The sequence below is a fragment of the Diuraphis noxia genome, unplaced genomic scaffold, assembly GCF_037042655.1.
Source record: "Diuraphis noxia isolate RWA-SAM2 unplaced genomic scaffold, SU_Dnox_SAM2 contig0003, whole genome shotgun sequence".
In the NCBI taxonomy this organism is placed as follows: domain Eukaryota; kingdom Metazoa; phylum Arthropoda; class Insecta; order Hemiptera; family Aphididae; genus Diuraphis; species Diuraphis noxia.
The window spans coordinates 40,889,827-40,911,029 of NW_028301713.1; the positions used below are offsets into that span (position 1 = coordinate 40,889,827).

At 26.9% G+C, this 21,203-nt stretch overlaps 2 protein-coding genes across 2 annotated transcripts; both read left to right on the forward strand.

Moving 5' to 3' along the window:
• The first annotated feature begins 2,005 nt into the window (after positions 1-2,005).
• LOC107172042 (28S rRNA (cytosine-C(5))-methyltransferase) lies at positions 2,006-6,799 on the forward strand. The gene is made up of 14 exons (XM_089222363.1): positions 2,006-2,399; positions 2,467-2,598; positions 2,943-3,062; positions 3,408-3,463; positions 4,062-4,118; positions 4,178-4,347; positions 4,427-4,600; positions 4,661-4,856; positions 4,915-5,043; positions 5,462-5,561; positions 5,640-5,779; positions 5,934-6,146; positions 6,262-6,374; positions 6,472-6,799. Exons 1-14 carry the CDS (start codon positions 2,282-2,284, stop codon positions 6,725-6,727), a joined length of 1,974 nt encoding a protein of 657 aa, XP_089078489.1. The 5' UTR covers positions 2,006-2,281; the 3' UTR covers positions 6,728-6,799.
• A 2,604-nt stretch (positions 6,800-9,403) lies between these two features.
• On the forward strand, positions 9,404-15,090 carry LOC107167455 (PX domain-containing protein kinase-like protein). Its single transcript, XM_015516505.2, has 11 exons — positions 9,404-9,552; positions 9,647-9,951; positions 10,047-10,241; positions 10,847-10,943; positions 11,648-11,874; positions 11,942-12,182; positions 12,238-12,489; positions 12,648-12,859; positions 12,924-13,010; positions 13,886-13,997; positions 14,885-15,090. Exons 2-11 carry the CDS (start codon positions 9,850-9,852, stop codon positions 15,064-15,066), a joined length of 1,707 nt encoding a protein of 568 aa, XP_015371991.2. The 5' UTR covers positions 9,404-9,552; positions 9,647-9,849; the 3' UTR covers positions 15,067-15,090.
• Positions 15,091-21,203: the final 6,113 nt, after the last annotated feature.

Sequence of the window (21,203 nt, forward strand, 5' to 3'; positions counted from 1 at the left end):
GTTGGTTAAGAGTCAGCAAATTAAATTTTATTCCAATAATTGGTATCAACATCAATATTTTTATATGATTTATATACGTCTATATTTACATGTTTCGACTTAAATAAGGTAATAACTAAAAAACTCCTTTTCGTCATTCGTGTTTACTCGGGCCACTCAGGGCCGTATTTAATATCTTGCACCCCCGAGCACAACATTTATGGCGTTCCTTTTCAACATATTTTAATTTTAATATCATAATAGTGGTGACTAACTTTTTTTCTTAGGGCCATAAAATTAATAATTTTTTATATTTCTCTTTCTCATTGACAATTTAATTTGCAGTTCAATTTTAACTAGGTATACCTATGCATTCTCTTTATACTATATCAAAAAACAAAAGTAAATAATTTAAAACTTAAGTGCTATCCACCTAAAATCTACTATGGTCTATAAAACACCTAATTATGCATGATATGTAATTTATAATATGTAATATAATATAATAATATTTACTGTTTATTTTACATTTTACATTTTTTTCTTGATTAAATAATTCGAATATTAGCAAAATGATATATGATAGCTTTATATTTAATTTGGTTTGGTATGTCTGATTAAATGTAGGAAACAAAAGCCAAGAAAAAAAAAAGCAAATTACAATAATTAAATATATAGCAATTAAAGTTAAAGTATTAAGTTTTTTTTGCCGTGGCTTATTTTTCCCGTTTGTTTTTTTTTCTGAGAATTATTTTTCCTGTGGCTTTTTTTTCTTGGCTTTTTTTTTCGTGGATTTTTTTTCTGACTACTGTCTGATTCGATATTTAATATTACAAGTGTGTTTAATATCTCTAGATATCGTTGACGTTAAATATGTTTTTATGCGGCACGCGGCGTAGAGTTGAAAATTACCGTTCGAGGTACAATTTGATTTGGGAGTACCTAAAAACGAATGTAGGAAAAAAAGCCACCGAAAATGACGATTGGATCTGCGCCGGGACAAATCCCAACGTTCCAAGTGATTACCGCGCATGCGTCAGGACTTGGCATTTTGACAACATAATTTCTTATCAACGATTTCTATTCTTATCAGAGTTTAAAATTTAATTAATAATAATTATTAATTACACAACAATAATTGAACAATACAACATTACACAATAATCAATATTCGACATTCGTTTCGTATTTCATTAATAAATAATAATAAAAATCATTGTAGTCATTGTACAATAACCATAGACATATTCTATGACAATAACACACAAAAATACAAAAAATTATATAAAATATAATATAAATGTTGACATTTTGTAGTATCATATACTTATCTTATTGTATCCTAATGCTTAGTATTAACCTTGTAAAAACATTTAAGAATACATTTAATTTAATTTTTTAAATAGTTTGTGTGTTTTAAAGTGCATCATTACCTACGATTTATACAGTTAACAATAAAGAATTGTAAAATATGTTTGTATTATTATTTATTAAATCATAATAGTAATCCACAACAAGTTGTATACAATTGTTCAACATGTCCACCATAAGGCAATGTACAACTAGGAACAAGTCCAATTAATTGAAATGATATTTGGTAATAAAATTATAAAATATATTATTGTATAAAAATGAAATTTTTATTTTTATTTAGACTATGAAAAAAAGTATGCTATTATTCAAATATTACATTAAAAAAAAAAAAAGCTACTGACTACATTATTAGTTAACATATATATTATATATACATGACAGAATATTTAATATTTCAAATATTGCGCGGGAAATATAGACCAATAAGAATAGTGACCTTCACGACTATGATAAGCATAGAATTCATTGATAAGAAATTATGTTGTCAAAATGCTAAGTCCTGACGCATGCGCGGTAAGCACTAGGAACGTTGGGATTTGTCCCGGCGCAGATCCAATCGTCCGAAAATGTGCCCTCAGTGCAATAGTGCAACTATAAAACTATATACCTAGGTGGAAAACGCCAATATAGTTATTTAGCCATGGTCTCTGCAGTCTCTGTGAAGCCTGGTGATACCATAGAACAGGCGATATTGTTAAGACATACAATCTCTCTGAAATTGTATATTCGTAACTCGTATCTCTTAATTCTTATCACTAAACAAATTACAAACAAAACCTCGTGTGGTAATGTGCCTATGTGGTACTGTCGTGTGTTCATGCTATTAATTGCATATTTGCATATTAATTCTGCATTTTGTTGTAACGTTTACGTAAGATTGTCAATTTATTTTTGTTGTGTTGTATAGCTATAATTTTGTGATAGAAATATGGGAAGAAAAGCGAAATTCGGTGATGACGGGGCTGTAAAACAAATCAAAGGACCTGGACGTAAAGCAAAAAAACAAAAACCCCCTAAAATGCTACCAGGACTTCCAAAACTCGAGGGTAATATACTTTATAATTATTATTATTTCAAATTATTCCAACTAATACTATTTTTACAATTTCTTAGGAGATGATGAGCCAAAAAAGTTAAGTCATCGACAAAAACAGCGGGCTTCTAGAAGAACTAAGAAAAAAGAAGAGAGAAAATTAATCAAAAAAGAAAAGAAGAAAGGTGTTAAAAATGATGATAATGTTAAAAGTAAGAATTTCTGTGTTTTACTATGTATATTGAACATTAAGTATGTACAAAATAGTTATATGCACCTAAATTTTTGTATAATACAGTATAGTAGGTAAAATTTTGTTATGTATCTAAGATAAATAATTACTATAATATATTTTATTGTTCAATTAACAATGTTTTAAACATCTTATATGAATTCAAATATGTATAGTTTTATAATACTTTTAATATTATCACAACTTATTTAACTTTGACAGTTAATGATTGGAATAGTTTGATTTAGTATAGGCTATTATGTATTATATTTAAAAATAATTGAATTTGATTAATGTTAAAGTTATTAAATTTGTATTTTCTAGAAAGTAATGAAGAGTCGGATACTACTAAGAACATAAGAAGTGAAATTGTCAAACAATTTTCTGATAGTAATAGCAGTTGGTTGAAATCAAAAAACTCAAAATCTCTTATTCCTGAAAAAGGTATGTACCTGTATAATTGTTTTATGTAATTTATTTACAAGTGTATAAATGTAATGTGCATAATGTCATATTTATTGTTGTTGCATATTCAGCATTTATATAATATGATATTACACTATGCTGTTTATAGGTACTTACAATAATAATAAGTATCATATTACAATCTGTAGGAACTGTCCATTGGTTATTAGCGAGTAGAACTGTAATGTACGTCGTTAAATTTATACTGTTAACAATAAATATCTATATAATACGTTTATGTTATTATTTATATTAATAATACATAACAATTATTAATTTACTAAATTAAGTTTACTGCATAATATTTGATTTATTATTTTGCAGATGATGACGTTGAAAGTTATGATAGTGAATCAGATATTGATGATGAAATAGCAGAGGTATTGTTTTTACTTAATAATTTTATTTAATATGTAGATAAAAATTGTTTTTGTATTTTTACACTTTACCAAATAGACACCCTTGACAACTAAGGCTGCCAGGCTGTAATCAGTGATAAAGTACCAATACTTGTCATACTTAACCAACAATATTATATGTTAGGTTTCTTTATCATAGTTAAAATACGTCCATTACTAGTCTAATTAAAATTCTAAATAATATACTTAGAAATTTCAAAATATTTGGTGTAATTTTATCAGTAGCGTATATAGAAATAATTTTTGTGGTGGGCTATAATATATAGCGACTAACAATAATTATCTAGCACCTAAAGACTACAATATAGTTAATAGTTAAGACTGTAATTTCGGGAGGGGCTGCAGCCCACTAAGCCCCCCCTTATATACGCCACTGAATTTTGTAATTGTCAGTGGTGAAAGAGAAGAAGTGAAATTAAGAAAACTCACCAATCCCTAGTAGACATAATAACAATTAAATCAGGTTTTGTAGGATGGACATAAGTTAAATAACTGTTTGCCACTGATCCTCTTAAATTTATTTGTTTACTAGTATAATATATTAATTATAATGTTTTAGGAAAATGGTTTAGAAAGTTTTGATGAAGATGGCCTATCAGATGATGATGACTATTTGGTAAATTATACGTCATAATTTTTAAAAGCTGACAGTTGAACTAATATTAATTTATATAGGCAGGTACATTGGATGATGTTGATAGTTCAAATGAATCTGGAATTGAAGATACTATTCTTAAAAAGAAAAAAACTTCCACAAAGAAAAGAAAGGCAGAAGAAAGTGATGATGATTTATTACCAATTGAAAAAGCAGCTAAGAAATTAAAAGCTGCAAAAAAAAAAGAAGAGTATATAAAAAACAAATTTATTTCATTTTATTGTTTTCCTTTTACTATTATTAATTTATCAATTTTTATCAATAATTAGTGCTGAAGCCAATGAAGAAATGAAAATGCAAATTAATGTTGCTAGTCAAGATGTTTTTGTATTTCCTGCCAGTGATAAAATTGACGAACATATTCCTATACCTGAAGTAGAACAAAGAATTAAAGATATTTTATTAGTATTGTCTAATTTTAATAAATTTCGTGAAGAAAATCGGTAAATTGAATGTTAAAAATATTATTTTCTCAACTATTGTATTGATTTTTTTTTTTTTAGAAGCAGACAAGAATACACTGACCTATTACTCAAGGATTTATGTACTTATTTTAGCTATAATACATTTCTTATGGAAAAAATGATGCATTTATTTCCACTTGAAGACTTAATGTCATTTTTAGAAGCTAGTGAAACACCTAGACCAGTAACTATTCGAACAAATAGTTTGAAAACCAGGAGACGTGATCTTGCTCAGGTATTTATAAAACACTTAAATTGTCATAGAGATAGTCATATAGTTTTTCAAATTCTAGGCATTGATCAACCGAGGAGTGAATTTGGATCCTATCGGTAATTGGTCTAAAGTGGGACTTGTTGTATACAATTCTACTGTACCAATAGGGGCAACTCCTGAATATTTAGCTGGACATTATATGCTTCAGGTAAAAATATGATAAAAATAATAATGAAATAGTTATTCATAAAATCTAGGTGGTTCTAAGTTTTATGCTTTTATTAGATTTCAAAAGGGGTATAAATGTATAGTTTCATCAATTTTATTTTATTAATGTCATTGGTAGAAGAGGAAAATTGACATTCATTATTATTCATAATATATGAATATGTGATGCACATTATCACTGTGGAAAATAGTCAACTAAAGGTTTTTGTTATGAATTATAACTTAAATCATAAAAATTAATAAAATTTGATTTATTAAATGATTATTGTTACATTTATAATGTATCTAACCTTATTAAAATTATTATTTGTGAACATTTTGTAAAGTTCTAAAATAATTATATATTTTTTACTATTTAATAAATATTTTGATTTTATATCAAAAATTCATGTTAATAGGCAGCTTCTAGTATGTTACCTGTTATGGCATTAGCTCCTCAAGAAAATGAATATATTTTGGATATGTGTTCTGCACCTGGTGGTAAAGCCTCGCATATTGGTGATTATTAATTTTTTTTTATACATTTTATAATTTTACCCTTACTAAGTTAATTAATAATAATATATTTTGTTTTAGCTGCAATTATGAAAAATACAGGGGTTTTAATTGCTAATGATGTAAATAAGAATCGTGCAAAGGCAGTTATTGGTAATTTTCATAGAATGGGTATTGCTAATTCTGTTATTTCAACTTATGATGGTAGACATATACCTCAAGTAAGTAATAATTAAAACTACCTTTATATTTGTTGATGTTCAGATTTAAAAATTTCTGAAAATTTAATCTTAAAATTTTTACATGGTATACTATTTTGTTGTTGAGTAATTAAGTTATATTAATATTTATTGGTTTTACTTTTTTATATTTTAGTTATTCAAAAACTTTGATAGGGTATTATTAGATGCTCCATGTACTGGAACTGGAGTCATAAGTAAAGATTCTGGAGTTAAAATGAGTAAAGATGAAACTGACTTACAAAGATGTTTTACATTACAACGAGAGTTATTACTAGCTGCTATAGATTCTTTGAACTTTAAAAGCTCAACAGGCGGTTATTTAGTTTATTCAACTTGTTCGGTACTTGTAAGTGATTTGTGCTATTTGATCCTGATTTTGAAATTTATTGATTATATTTAAATTTTAGATGATTTAGTTCATGAGTATAATTATATTTAACAATTCAATTTTATTGTTTTAGGCTGAAGAAAATGAATGTGTGATAGATTATGCTTTAAAAAAAAGAGATGTAAAATTAGTTGATACAGGATTAAGTTTTGGTACTGAAGGTTTTACCAATCTACGGCAACACAGGTATTATTTTTAAAATAATTAGATTATTATTATTATTTTTTTTTTTTTTTTGAATTAATATATTTTATATAATGTTTCAACATATTTTTTTTTTAAGGTTTCACCCTACAATGAAACTAACTAGGCGTTTTTATCCACATACTCATAACATGGATGGATTCTTTGTTGCAAAACTAAAAAAATTTTCAAATATAATACCCAAAAATGATGAAATAGAAGATAATGAAGAAGATATTGAAACTAATAATGTTGATGCAGAAACTACAGAGGTTCAAAATACTGTTGAAAAACCTGTAGCAAATATTAAGAAACCAAAACACGGGCGTGGCAAAAATAGAGTCGAAAAAAAATAAATATTTTTCACTGTTTGCCTTTGATTATGACTTCAGAATAAATAAATGTTTTAAATTAAGTTTAAAAAAAAAGTATTTTTATTGAATCTCAAGGTATAAACTCTTTAATATACAACAAATTATTAGAATTCAGAATTGTATAGTTTGGTTATTATATGATCTGATGATTATAATATTATAGATTAATTTAAATTGAAGAAAAATGTAATTTAATTTTAATACTCAAAAATCAATTATTTCAGTTTACTGAAACCACCTAAGTAGAGAATTGTAGTAGTGATAAATATGATATGAGATCAACATTTTAAGATTAAATAATGTTTAATTTGTATTAAAAATCAACACTAATATTTATAAACATTCATTAGACTATGGACTTGGTACATTATCTGTTCAACAGGATACAATTAAGTAATCATTAGTCCATTAGTGTATATACAGTATACTATACTTACATGAAAAGTTAGTTATCATTAATTACTAACCCAACTAGCATAACACTTTTTATCAAATATTCTACTAAAATAATTTTTTTTTTTAATACTAAGTATATTAAACTATTTGCATTCAATCTGTGTTTTAATAAAAATATTATAAAAAAGATGTGTAAGTCGTGGATGTCGCTCTGGTGTACATTAGGTTACAAGTGGCTAACTGTAATGGATGGAATTAAATTTGAACCCAATGATATTATATCATTGTATACGAAAAACGATTCTGAGCAAAGACGGTTTATCTGTCTAGAATATATTTTATGGATTATTAAAAATTTTCAAATCTTAGATTTAAAAAGAAAAAATTTTATGAATTTCTAATTTAAAATAATTTGCGAATTTTCGTGATTTTTACACATGTCAAAATTCAATCTTTGAATGCTAGTAAAAAAAATGTTGATAATATATTTCTTTTATTTTTACCTGCTATTGTAAAAATATGTTAGGAGCCTTATTATATAAAATTTTAAATTCTGAGATATAAACGAAAATGTTTAATGAATTTCTAGCATAAAATAATTTATGAATTTTCGTGAGTTTTACGTATGTTGTCTAAAATTCAAACTTTGAATGCTTGTAAAAAAAAATTGTGACTAAGCATTTCTTTTATTTTTCAACTGCTATTGTAAAAATATGATAGGAGCCATGTATAAAATTTTCAAGCTTTTCTACCGAACACATACATTTTTATCGATATTTATAGAAAAAAAAACTAAAAAAGTTGAAAAATTTAAATGTCAGTAAACTTTATCACATACATAAAATGCCTATATAAACATTCAGTGAAAATTTCAAGTATCTGCGGTCATTTGTTTTAGAGTTACACCAAAATAAAGAAATCGCTATAAGTGAAAATCCAATGTTGTAAAAATTTAAATTTCAAATGCTCATAAAAATTTAATTTGAATTTCCGGTGGACTTTTTATTTGTGATAAAGATTGAAAAACTTGTAAGGAATCTTGTATTAAATTTTTAAATCTTAGATTTAAAAAGAAAATTTTTTATGAATTTCTAGCTTAAAATAATTTGTGAATTTTCGTGATTTTTACGTATTTTGTCAAAATTCAAACTTTGAATGCTTATAAAAAAAAATTGTGACCATGAATTTATTTTATTTTTCAACTGCTATTGTAACAATATGTTAAGAGCCTTGTATTAAATTTTCAAGCCTTTCTGCTTAACAAATAAATTTTTATCGATATTAATTTTTTAAAAAACTAATAATGATCGAAAATTTCAAATGCCTATGAATAGTTTAACTTAAGTCAAACATTTTTGAAAATTATATGGTGGACAGAATATACTTATATAACATTCGGTGAAAATTGCATGTATCTATGGTCATTTGTTTTAAAGTTACATCAAAAACCAAAATCGATTTTGTCGAAAAATGAGTGTGCGTAAAATTTCCCGTTTTCCCCTTAATTTTTACTTTGTTTTTCTCGATTATTTAGAAAAGTATTAAGAATTGTTTACTTTTGACCCCCCAAAGTACCAACTAGATTTTCTTTCTGATCGAACGAGGTACTGAAGTCAAAAATCGAAGCACTTTTATTGCCCCAAAACGTGATGTCAGACACAAAAAAAAACACATCATGGTGAAATCAATACATTCATCGCTCCGCTCAGAATCTAAAATAACGGATCAATAAGACAATAATAGTTGACCTATTTATTTTTGAATTATATATCATCATAATTTATCTTAATAAATTAGTAGGATTTTTATTATGCTAACTGAATAAATACAGCACTGCCTCGCCAGCACGAATTAAAATAATGTGCAGTCATGATCACACTAGTTATTTAGATGGTTATATGTCTATAGTATGATTTTATAAAAATGCCATTTTAGATAATTTTGATCAGAGTTGTGCAAAGAATCTTGCTTCCCCGTAGCCCCACCACCATGGACATAATATAAACTCGAGTTTATATGTCTATGCCCTCCACTCATCACTAGCGTAATAGGATCTACGAACATTGTTCTGCTTTTGTATTACAGTTTTACGGCCGAGGTTATAATAATAACTAATTATCAATTATTATCATGGTAGTTGGTTCATAAATCATATTATCATAATATTATACAATTGAATTGATTAACTTATCACAATATATTATTATATAATATTATGTTCATTTTATTTATGATTATATGAGAAATTCTTTCAACATAAATTTACAAGCACTATGTGATTTTATCTTATCAATATTACTACGAAAATTCTGTGATAATACCTATAATTCGTACGTCTTGAATTCGTTCAAGTACAACCAGATTTAAATAATACCACAGAATGAATTCATAGATTAAATACTACTTTCAAGGTGTGTACTTTTTCACTATCATAAGTGATAACATTAACAACAATATTATTATTTTTAATTGTTATTACTTATTAATAAACGACACACCATTTAGGGTTTCAATTCCAATCCATAGCCATCAACTATTTGAGAGTATAGTGCGTCATAGAATTTACAGATCTTATTAGTCTTTTAATTGTGTTCTGCTACCGATATTGTGTAACATTCTAAATACTTTTTTTCACCGTGATGCTCGAACAACATTGTTGGCGTTCAGCGTTTTGAATCGATCTGCGGCGGTGTTGAGTTTAGGTGACAATGTCGATGTTCGAGAACGGTGCAACTGTGAAGGACAAAGTCGACGATACCCATCCATTGAAATGCACGATTCTCAATTCACGGAACACCAGTGGATATACGGTGAATAAGAATAATAATCAAATTTAAATTCCCGATCCATAATATTATATTACAATAATAAATATTGACCCGTATTGTGTGTTTTTCGTTTAAAGGAATACGTCATAGAAGTAACACGCACTGGTGTTCAGGATTATACTTGGAAAATATTTAAGCGATACAGTGATTTTGTTAAGCTTCAAAATATGTTGTATAAGATGTCATCAAAAATTAATTTGGATTTACCCCCAAAGAAATACATTGGAAATATGGATCGAAAATTGGTGATGCAACGACAGAATGCATTACAAGTAATATATAAAATGTTTTAGTTAAAAATAATGGGTACTTGATATTTTAATTGAAAAAAGAGATCTTAATTTAATATTAATTTATCCTTGATTTAAAAAAAAAAAAATTTTATTGTAATTTATTTTGTTTGTTTTGAAATATTAAATCTAAGGTATTTTCTAACTTTTTTTAACATTCAATACATGACACTCTTTAAAAAACATATTTTAACATTTTTAAATATTCCCTATTATCTGTTTAAGGTATAATCTTTTATTATTTTTGTGATTCATGGACTACGAATAATTTTTTAATTATTTCAATATATTTAATTTTTTCTTGTTCCCAATGTAATTTATAAGTTAAAACAATAGAAAAATTAAAATATCCATCCTGATAATTTCTTTAAAGATTTTCTCCATACATTCTTTTTACTTTTGTTATTTTTAATAGGTACTTTTATAATTAAACGTAGGTATTCAATTTAATATATTATAGTTTTTTTTTAATAAGTAATGGGTAGCTTACAAATCTTAGACAATTAATTAATTAAATTCATATTTTAATATGTAGGTGTTTTTGAAATTCTAAATGTTTCATAAATATTTTGTTTTTATGTTTCTAGAGCTCTTTAAACATAATGGTTGATAATTCAATGTTAGCAAATTCCTTACTAATCAAAAGCTTTTTGGATCCAGAATCATATAATGAATATTGTAAAGGTAATTATTGATGACTGCTATTCTTAAGTGCTAAGGGTGAATATAAATTACTATTTAATATGTGGTATTCGTTAAGTATGTGACCATTGTGACTAACTATATTGGGTATTTGTTTAACATTTGTGGTTAGATTAAAAATTATACAATTAAGTTATTTTTCTGGTATTAATTAATTATTAATTCAAATATAAACACAATATAGGATTACATTTAATAATGTTGAAATAAGTAAAAACAAAAATGTATAAGAATATATTATATTATAATATATAATATAATACCTATTGGCTATTACATCAAAATATCAAAATTATTCAAAAACTGTTATAATAAAATTATAAGATTATTATATTATATAAAAAAAAACTTATTTCATTTTAAAAATATGTTAAGCAATACACATTTTGTATATCACTTAAAAATTTATCTTGCCTGTTAAAAGATCAGTACTTGTATGTTGTCTTTACACAGTACAGATAATTGTCTTGGTAGGTCACATACTAAACAAATTCTTAATATGTTATAAAAGAAAAATAATAATTGTTAAAACTAAGAAATAATATGTTTATTTTTACATCTTATTTCAGTCCTAATATTTCTTTACAATAAAAATTGAGAAGAACAAATACGACCTTAAAAATGGTTTCAATGTACCTATATCTAATTTAATTATTGAATGATTAACAAATTTTATTTTATTCTAGAATTTTTATTTCAAAAAGTTGGTATGGTACTAAGAGGTAATCGAGAATTTGAATTATCTAAAGAACTACCTAATATAGGATGGCGTTTAAAAAGGAAATCGTTTTTATCTAAATGGAAAAAAGATCCAAAACAAGAACTTTTATTGTCGTGGACTGAATGTGGTCCTGATCTATCACTCAAACAATTTGATTTAGTTACAGTATTAAAATCTATCTCTAGTATAATAGTAAGTTGGACATTTTTTGGATCGACATAAATGTAATTTTTATACCATTTTAATTATTTGTTTGAAGCATCCGCTTATAGACATTCCTGTGATACTGCCAAGTCCTGAAGGATATATGTTATCAGTTCATAATATTCAAGTTGGCAGCTTAAGAGATTTGCTTTATCAAACAACACCTTTACAACCTTTCTTAAAAAAATATTGGGATACTTCTTCTCATGTTTATTTACCAGACCAAACTATGTTGTCTTATATAAAACAAATCTTATATGGACTGAAATTTTTACATGATAATAATATTCCTTATGGTTAGTAAATAAACATTAAATTTATTACACTTATATAATTGAAATACTTTTCTAGGTCACTTACATGCTGGAAATGTTTTAGTCTGTGATATTGAAAATATTAAACTAACCGGCATTGAAAATAGTACTTTAGGATTACCTTCATATTATCGTCCATATATAGTACAGCTTGGAAAAAAACGTATACAAAGTTTAAATGATATTGATATATATGGATTTGGTCATATATTATATGAGTTTACGGAGAATGAGCCTTTAACAAGGCCTTTTTGTGAACATTTTTCTCAAAAAACTTCATTGAATTTGAGTAAGTTTAAACTATATATTTCATAAATAAAAATTGTAGCAATGTGTAGTTTTTAATATTTTTTTACTGTTAAACTATTTATATTTTATAGTAATGTCCCAACTGTTAAAATCTCTCTATTAATAAGTAGTTAAAAATTAATTACAAGCATTTTTCAGCAAAACAAATGAAAACTATACTAGCACCTCCTTCATCAAAGTTACTCATGCCAAGTGTGAACTCAATAATAACAAATTTAAAACATGCACGAATGATAGATGAACAAAAAGACCCATCGTTTTTTAAATGTAAAATACCAGCTTTGGTAAAAGAACATTATATCTTAATCGCAGAAAAATGCATGTCCAGAATTTTTGATGACCAAAAAAAAGTATGCATACAAACCCTCAAGTTAAAACTTTTATAGTTTTTTTTTAAATTTTTTAAATGTATAGATTGCATTAGAAAAACGTCATAAAAAGATTTATAAAATCATCCATGACCCAGAAAAATGTTCTGAAGTAACACAATCAAAGCATTTTGTAAGTAAAAAATATTAATATTAAAAATTTTCAGTGACCTAGCAGAAAAAAGTTTTTGAGGCTGTTTTTTTTAAAATCATTTATTGATAAGAGGAACTTTTTTATTAAGCATAGGATAGGATTTTTCTTTGAAAATTAGCTGTAATACTTTAAGATTCTGAGCGGAGCGAGAAATGTATTGATTTTACCATGATGCGTGTTTATATTTTTATTTTTTTTGTGTGTCTATCATCACGTTTTGGGACAGTAAAAGTGTTTCGATTTTCGACTTCAGTACCTCGTTCGATCATTCGTTCGTAATTAAAAATTACGGCAATATTAAAATAATCTTGGATAGAAATTAATAAAAAAATTTTTTTAAAATCTAAGATTTGAAAATTTTTAATAATCCTTATAAAATATATTCTAGACAAAAAAACCGTCTTCGCTCAGAATCGTTTTTCGTATACAATGATATAATATCATTGGATTCAAATTTAATTCCATCCATTACAGTTAGCCACTTGTAACCTAATGTACAGCAGAGCGACATCCACGACTTACCCACCTTTTAAAAAATATAAATATTGATATAACAAAAAAATTATTATATTAAATCTAGTTTTCATAAATTTATAACCAATATGCTAAGATTATCTTAACAATTAACTTCTATATTATATCAATTATTTTAATTTGTTAGTATAACATTTTAATTCTGGTTTTTCACAAACACAATGTCATATTATACCTGTCTATTATATAAAGTAAATAACCATACAAAAACCAAATATTTTGGGGGATGTTTGAACACCTCAAACACCCCCCTGTGTAAGTGCCTAGTTGTTTTTCATCTCTACTATAAGATTTAATAATTACTGTTATTTCTTTTAAAGGATTTTCATTCAATCAAAAACAATAGTTCACCTGACATCAACATTAGATCACATAGCTCCAGTAGTAACAGTACATTAACTTCTACAGGATCTGATATACAAACTAATATTAGTAAGTAATTTCAATTCTATAGTAATATACCAATGTATAATAATTTTGGATAAATACAATTCCATTGTCATTAAAATTAAATATAAATAAAAATATTTTAAATAAACATTTAGCACGAGTAAAATAATATTTAATTTGGGGATCTTAATATTGTAATATAAATTGGATTTGAGTAAATTTTATTTGCATTTTGGACTATCTCTATGAACAAATCCTAAAAATTATAAAGATAATCTACTCTTGCAAAAATACACAATGCCTGCTTTAGATACGATTGACGTGTGCTACGGCACAGGGGGCGAAAGGATAAATCAAGGGGGCGTGTGGTTGCCTATTTATATATTTAAAAACAGGGCAAAAGGCGCCGAAATAATACTTGCACTGGGCGCTGAAAAAGCTAGAGCCGGCCCTGAGAATACATGACAAATTTTTCTGAACTTGGTTCGTTTTGTTTTTGTTTTTATTTTCACATTAAAATAATCATTATTTCTTAAATATTGTTCATTATATTATATACAAATGTAATTTTGGTTTAATAGTTTATTAGTTATAAATTACATTAAGCAGAATGGAGTTTCACAGGTATACCCCTAAAATACTGGTCAACTCTCAGCAAACTAAATTTTAAAAACTTGTTACAAGAAAATTTTGTCCAAATCTAACTTTTAAACATTGAACCATTAAAGTACTCAAAAATATTCTGCTTCCAAATGTGAAATTTTAAATTTATGTTGCTATTCAAAAATTGTGAAAATTTTATAAAATAATAAAATTTTGAAATTTTCATTTTTGACTAAGAATGTTGTTTTAAACCACTTCAAAATTTTTCTTTTGAAAACTGTAATTTTAAACTTATAATACATTGTTATTACCATATTTTGTTATAGTTGCTGTTAATTCATCATCTGCAGCATCCAATCCTCCTCCACCACCACCGCCACCACCTCCGCCACTGTCAACAACACCAACTAACCCCATTATTTCATCACAATCAAATATTCAGAGAATGGCTTTATTGTCTTCTATTAGTTTGTTTGATACAAACAAATTAAAGAAAATTGTGAAATAATAAATGAAATGAAATGAAGTGTTATATATATTTAAATTAGCAAAATGATGATTCATTATATGTATTTTAAATTGTTCCTAAGGTGCTACTGATTATTTTTAAGAAAAATAATTATTTTTGATACAATTTAAATTACTGATTTCAAGGTCTTTATTGCTAAAATGTTATGAAAGTTGTCTATTTGTAATTTTTAAATTTCATTAAGTTGATCAATATTTTATTTTTGTACCTTTTTTCTTAATGAAACAGATATTTAATAATGTTATTATTTTTATATAGAATTGACTTTAAAAATATTTAACCATTGTATTTGTTCTTAAACTAAAATAACCATTTTAGGTTTTAATATACTTCATGACTATTTAAAACTAGATATTTTATAACACTATTAATACTAAACACTTTGTTTTCTTTTATTTAAATGTTCAATTATTTTTTGCCATAAAAATAAAATACCCATTATTGTTATTATTTATTGTAAAAGTTAGCAAAATTATGTTTAGTTTGTTTGTTTGTTTCAAGTTTAATTAGTTATGAATAAAAATAATAATATTTTGAAAGAGAAAATATTTGTTATTACGTGTGATAAATAGACTAAGCATTTAAATTACATATTTAATTACAGAGATAAAGAAATATCTAAAAATAATTGTTCATAGTTCACTACATAATAGTATATTTTAACTAGTTATTCTATAAATTCCAGTATTAAATTTTATCTATAAAAGATACGAAACAATAATTAAATATCAAAACAAATAAGTATCTAAAAAAAATATCAATTAGACTATTTTTTTTATTAGTGGAATACTTTGTTTCCATTTTACTTGTATTATCATTTTTATATTATTCATTGTAGTTATTTATATTGTGTTAATGTTTTATCATCTTTAATTTTACTTAATAACATCATATATTTATGTATACAATAAATAAAATAATTTATTCATTTAATAATTGAATTTATTTAAAAAAAGTTGTAATAAGTATGTTTTTATGTTATGTATTTATATTATATTATGAATTATATTTGTCTTATTTATCCATGTTTTTATTTAAGTATTATATAATCATCATTTATTGTTATTAAAAATTTATTTTTTAAATGCCTTGTACATAATAATTAAGTTTTGACATTAAGGGATGATTTTATATGTCATGCAAGGTTAAAGACTTGTTTTTGTAAATTTTTATTTTTGAGAAAAATTGTACCATGTCATTGAAATCAGGTCCGTACCTGTGCAAGGGCGAGCGGGGCCCACGCCCCGGGCCCCTCGCTTTGGACTTCTCCTACACGCGCTCACACACATGAAAAATCCCAAGTTTTCTTTATTAAGTACAACAATTTACATAATATATTACATATTATTTAATTTGAAATTTTATTAATTAAATTAAATCAAAAACAAAAAAATTAAATAATATTAATAAAGTAAGCAAAACTCTGCAAAATGTAAAAATTTCAATTGACTTTGCTGTAAACAATTTGAAAGGCCTGAAACAGTTTAAGTATCGTGAAAATGGATTTAATGAAGCAAAAGAAGAAGCTATTCATATTTGCAAACAAATTGATATAACACCAGAGTTTAAATCTAAAAGAAGAAGTTTAAAGAAACGAATGTTTAGTTATGAAAGCTCTCCTGTATTATGCTCAACAAATGAAGAAGAATGTTTTGTCAATGCTTTTTTTTACCAATTTTAGATCAAGGAATCGTATCTATAAATCAACGATTCACCCAAGTAGATCATTTTAACAATTATTTTGGATTTCTGTTTGATATTGGTAATCTATCGACGGCTGATTCAAATATATTGTTAAAAAGTTGCCATGATTAGGTATGTTACAAATAGGGGAAACACGGACATTATTGGAGTGGAATTGTATGATGAACTTTGCCTTCTTTCAGAAATAATTGATAAAGGTACCTCACCTTTAAGAGTCTTACAAAAAATCCTTTGCAACAGTGTTAGTGATGTTTATCCTAATGTTGCTATAGCAATAAGGATTGTGCTCACATTACCAGTTACAACAGCAACAGCTGAAAGATCGTTTTCAAAATTAAAGTTGGTAAAAAATTAGGTACCTAAGAACACTAAGTCAAGAGAAAACTAAAAATTTAGCAATAATATCTATAGAACGTGAAATAGTAGATGGATTGGACTTGGATGATGTTATTTGCACATTTGCTGATCGCTGATCTCAAATCAAGAAAAGTTAATTTTTAATTAATGTTATTTCTGTCGTTACAAGGGTCGTTACCTATAATAAATAATGTTATCAATCTATTATAAAAATATACAGCAATTTAATCATAGATAATAATATATACTTGTGTTTGGTGCTTTGGTGCAAAATGGTTATGTGAGGTACTGGTAAAGGTAATAGGTAAAAATACTTAACATACTGAATAAGGGTGCCCGCAAAAATGTAAATGAGAATATGAATTTTTTTTTTTTGCTGGCCCCGCTAAAAGAGTTTTGTCCCGGGCCTCGCAAATTGTAGGGACGGCCCTGATTGAAATCGATGTTATTGACGTTACCAGTTATTTTAAACTAGGATGTGTGTCCAACAATTAGTGATCGACATTTTAATAATTGACAGTTGCCTATATAGCGAGGATTTAATAGATTAACACAGTCTGTGGTGCTGCATGCTGAGAACTATGCAATTATAGTCATAACTAGGGAACGGATTTGAATGCAAATTGCATTTTTTTCTGAATGTCCGAAAACATTGGTTTCCAAGCAAAAAGTTCATTTCATACATCAAAGAATTAAAAAATGTAACTTTTATTTTGCATTTTTAAGAGTTGAATGCATTTTTAGAGCATTTTTTGAAATTGTTTATGCATTTTGTGGTTTTTAAGTCATTTTTTCCACATTCATTCTAAAAAAATATTAAAATACCTAAATATGTATTAGGTATGTTACGAAATTATTGTTGACACGTGTATTATGTTACGAAATTACGAAATTATTGTTGACACGTGTAGACACAAAATATATACATGCAAGTTACAACAGATTATTACCCACATTAAGGTAAAGATAAGAGATAAGATACGATGAACTATTTATCTAAAGTTAATTAATTAAGGTTGTATTGTATTTAAATATTTTTTATTAGATTTTTCATGATAGTGTGTTTTTTTATAAGTTTTAATTACAAAATTTTGTTTTTTATTGAATATAAACCCATTTTTAAAGTTTTTTAGGGCATTTTTTTAGTGCATTTTTTGATGTTAAAGTATTTTTTTAAGACATTTTTAACTCTCAAGACATCAATAACTGAACACCATTATCTTACTCGTATATAATATAAAACATATATTTAAAAAGATACTACGTCATGTCCATCATTTGTTTTTTAAAAACTTATGCTAAAAAAAGAACTGTCCATACTATTCAACTATTGTCCTAGACCAGAAGTATTCAAACTGTTTGTCGCGGTTCCCAAGGACGTCAAGAGAGTTTTCAAAAGGAGCCGCGTCAAAAAACTAGAAACCAACATCATACCTATATAGGTTATAGGTATAATATAATATTGCATAATTATTAAAAATATTATTTGCAATCATTGTGAAAATGAAAACTACACACCTTACGACGCGTAACGACTACAACCATTTCTAGTACTAAAGGTCACTGTTATTATCACTCATATAACATATTGGCCATATTATATCCGCGTGTATTGTTTCAATTTTTTCATAATAATTTGGTAGCCGTCAAAAAATTGTGAAAACCCAAAGCAGCCGCGGGATGAAAAAGTTTGAAGACCAGTAGCTGAAAAATGGTGGCCATCATCAGTCCAAATTTTGACTGTGGAATTAAATCAACTGAACAGCCAACATTATTTTACTTCAATACTGGTTTTTAAATTCTGAGTATAGATGATGAATGTATTGTATTTACATTGATGTGTGAATCTAATTGGTGTATTCGGGAATTTGAAATTACCATTTAGTTTTTGTGTTTTTTAAAGCGTCAAAAAAAATGAAAAAAAATTGGAACTCTCGCGTAATATCGAATTTTAAGAATATCGATTTTTTTTTTTTTTATGTAACTAATAATTGTAGACACATACATTTTTCACAAAATATTTATATTAACACTTTTCACATACATGATACACTTTCTATAGCTATGAAAATTTTTTCGAATATTGTTTTTACTTAGGAAAAAAACTAAAAAATTTTAGTCAAGGTTTCTTAAAGTTGTTTTAATAGCAGTTCAAAAATATTAAAGACAAATTCGGCACAATTATTTTAATAAGCATTCTAAACGTGATGACATTGATCCATCTGGAGAATTAAGGTATGCTACAGAACCATTGTATAATACTATAATTACTATATTATTATTATTATTATATTTATTTTACTAAATTAATAGTTATACATATAATTTTTAATCCTGTGTAATAGTAATTAGTAGTTCCAACAATTTTCTACGTTTTTCAAGTGCCAATTTTTAATTTTTATCAATCTTGTCGGTGAATTGGTGAAAAAACTTATTTATAAATTTATAATCATTGATAATAATTAATAAGATATTTTGGTAACTGAGATAATTTGTTTAGACAACTTTTAATTAAATGTTATAAACATACTTAAGTTCATTTATATTAAGCTGATATCATCTTGTATAGCTGATTTGCACGCGTGAGGGAAAAAATAAAAAATAGCTATTTATATATTTTGCCGCATGTGTGTAACGTACTAGTAATGTAAAGTAACGTTATTTTCGTAACGTACTAACGAAAAAATAGGCAGCAGTAGCTACCAGCTAAGGCGTAACACTAATACAAACTTTTTTGTTTTTCCTCGCGAGCATTCAAATCAGCTGGGGCACGGCTTTACGCTAGACCAGCATTCTTAAACTTTTTTATCCGTGTTACCCTTTTTGACGTAATCTTTTATCGTGGAACCCCTACTTTTTTTTAGCTTTTTTTAGAATTATTTGCAAATAAATTATAATATTAAGTAGAAGTATAGATTATTGAATATAGAGTTAGCTGATAGATTATTTCAACTGGTTTATACCTACATTATTATTTAATATACAAGTTTTTTTTTTTTCATAATGGATGTTTAAAAGTAATTTTCTCGAACATTTTTTAAAAATTCGTGGAACCCTGAAGTGATCTACGCGGAACCCCAGGGTTCCACGGAACACATCAGTTTAAGAAACGCTGCGTTAGACAACTGGGCTGGCGCGCGTTAGCACTGAGTACTATACAGTCGAAGGTAAGGGTAAGACTATCACGGTTAATGAACTGTGCTGGCGTGGAACGTTAGAGGACGAACATGGAGCAGCCCGCAATGAAGCTTTTGCGACCGACGCGCTGCACTTTGGAGGAGTCCTATAGCGAAACGAGTTGACGCAAAACTGTTCCGAGTTCGAGATCCTTCCCCTGCAGTGGCCCCGTGTGCCTATACCTATTCGTTTCATAAAAAATTGGAAACGGAGACACACGAAGAAGTATAAAGATTAGCAGTTAGCTATTCGGTGTCATATGCTAGCTCAAGCCATCTCAGTAATTGAAGTAAAAGTTATATAGGTACCTCAGGTCGTGGGATCATACCGGACACCGGTGTGCGTATTAAAATCCGAGCAACCGTTTCGCAGGTATTGTTGCAACACTTTGGGTGGCGATTGAAAGTGAAGCTGCGTTCTGCTCAACTGCGGCAGAGACGAAAAACAAAAACTCGATAACTTATAAGTCGTGAATGCCATATGATCACAGCAACAATAAAAAAAAAAAAACAAGTGTCGTGATCAAACGAGGTTTTCACGACGGCACGCACGGACGGTGAACCCAAGACGAACGTGACACTGCAGGTTGCAGCGTTCAGTTTAACCGTCGAAAAAAGAGAAATAGACGTTAGGCAACTGCAATGGGTCGACGGCAACCTAACCATCGGTGTAATTACGCGTGACGACTTGTCGACTTCAGAGGGTTAACAGGGCCGCTCATTGAAGCTTCTGCGCCAGCTGGTAGGAGTGGTATAGCGAAACGTATTGACAGCAAAACTTTTCCGTGTTGTTAATTACAATAAAACTACACATTTATTTTACACGTTTTAATGCTTGCATGCCGTACTGTTCGTCGCATTTTTCTGTTGTCTAATGTC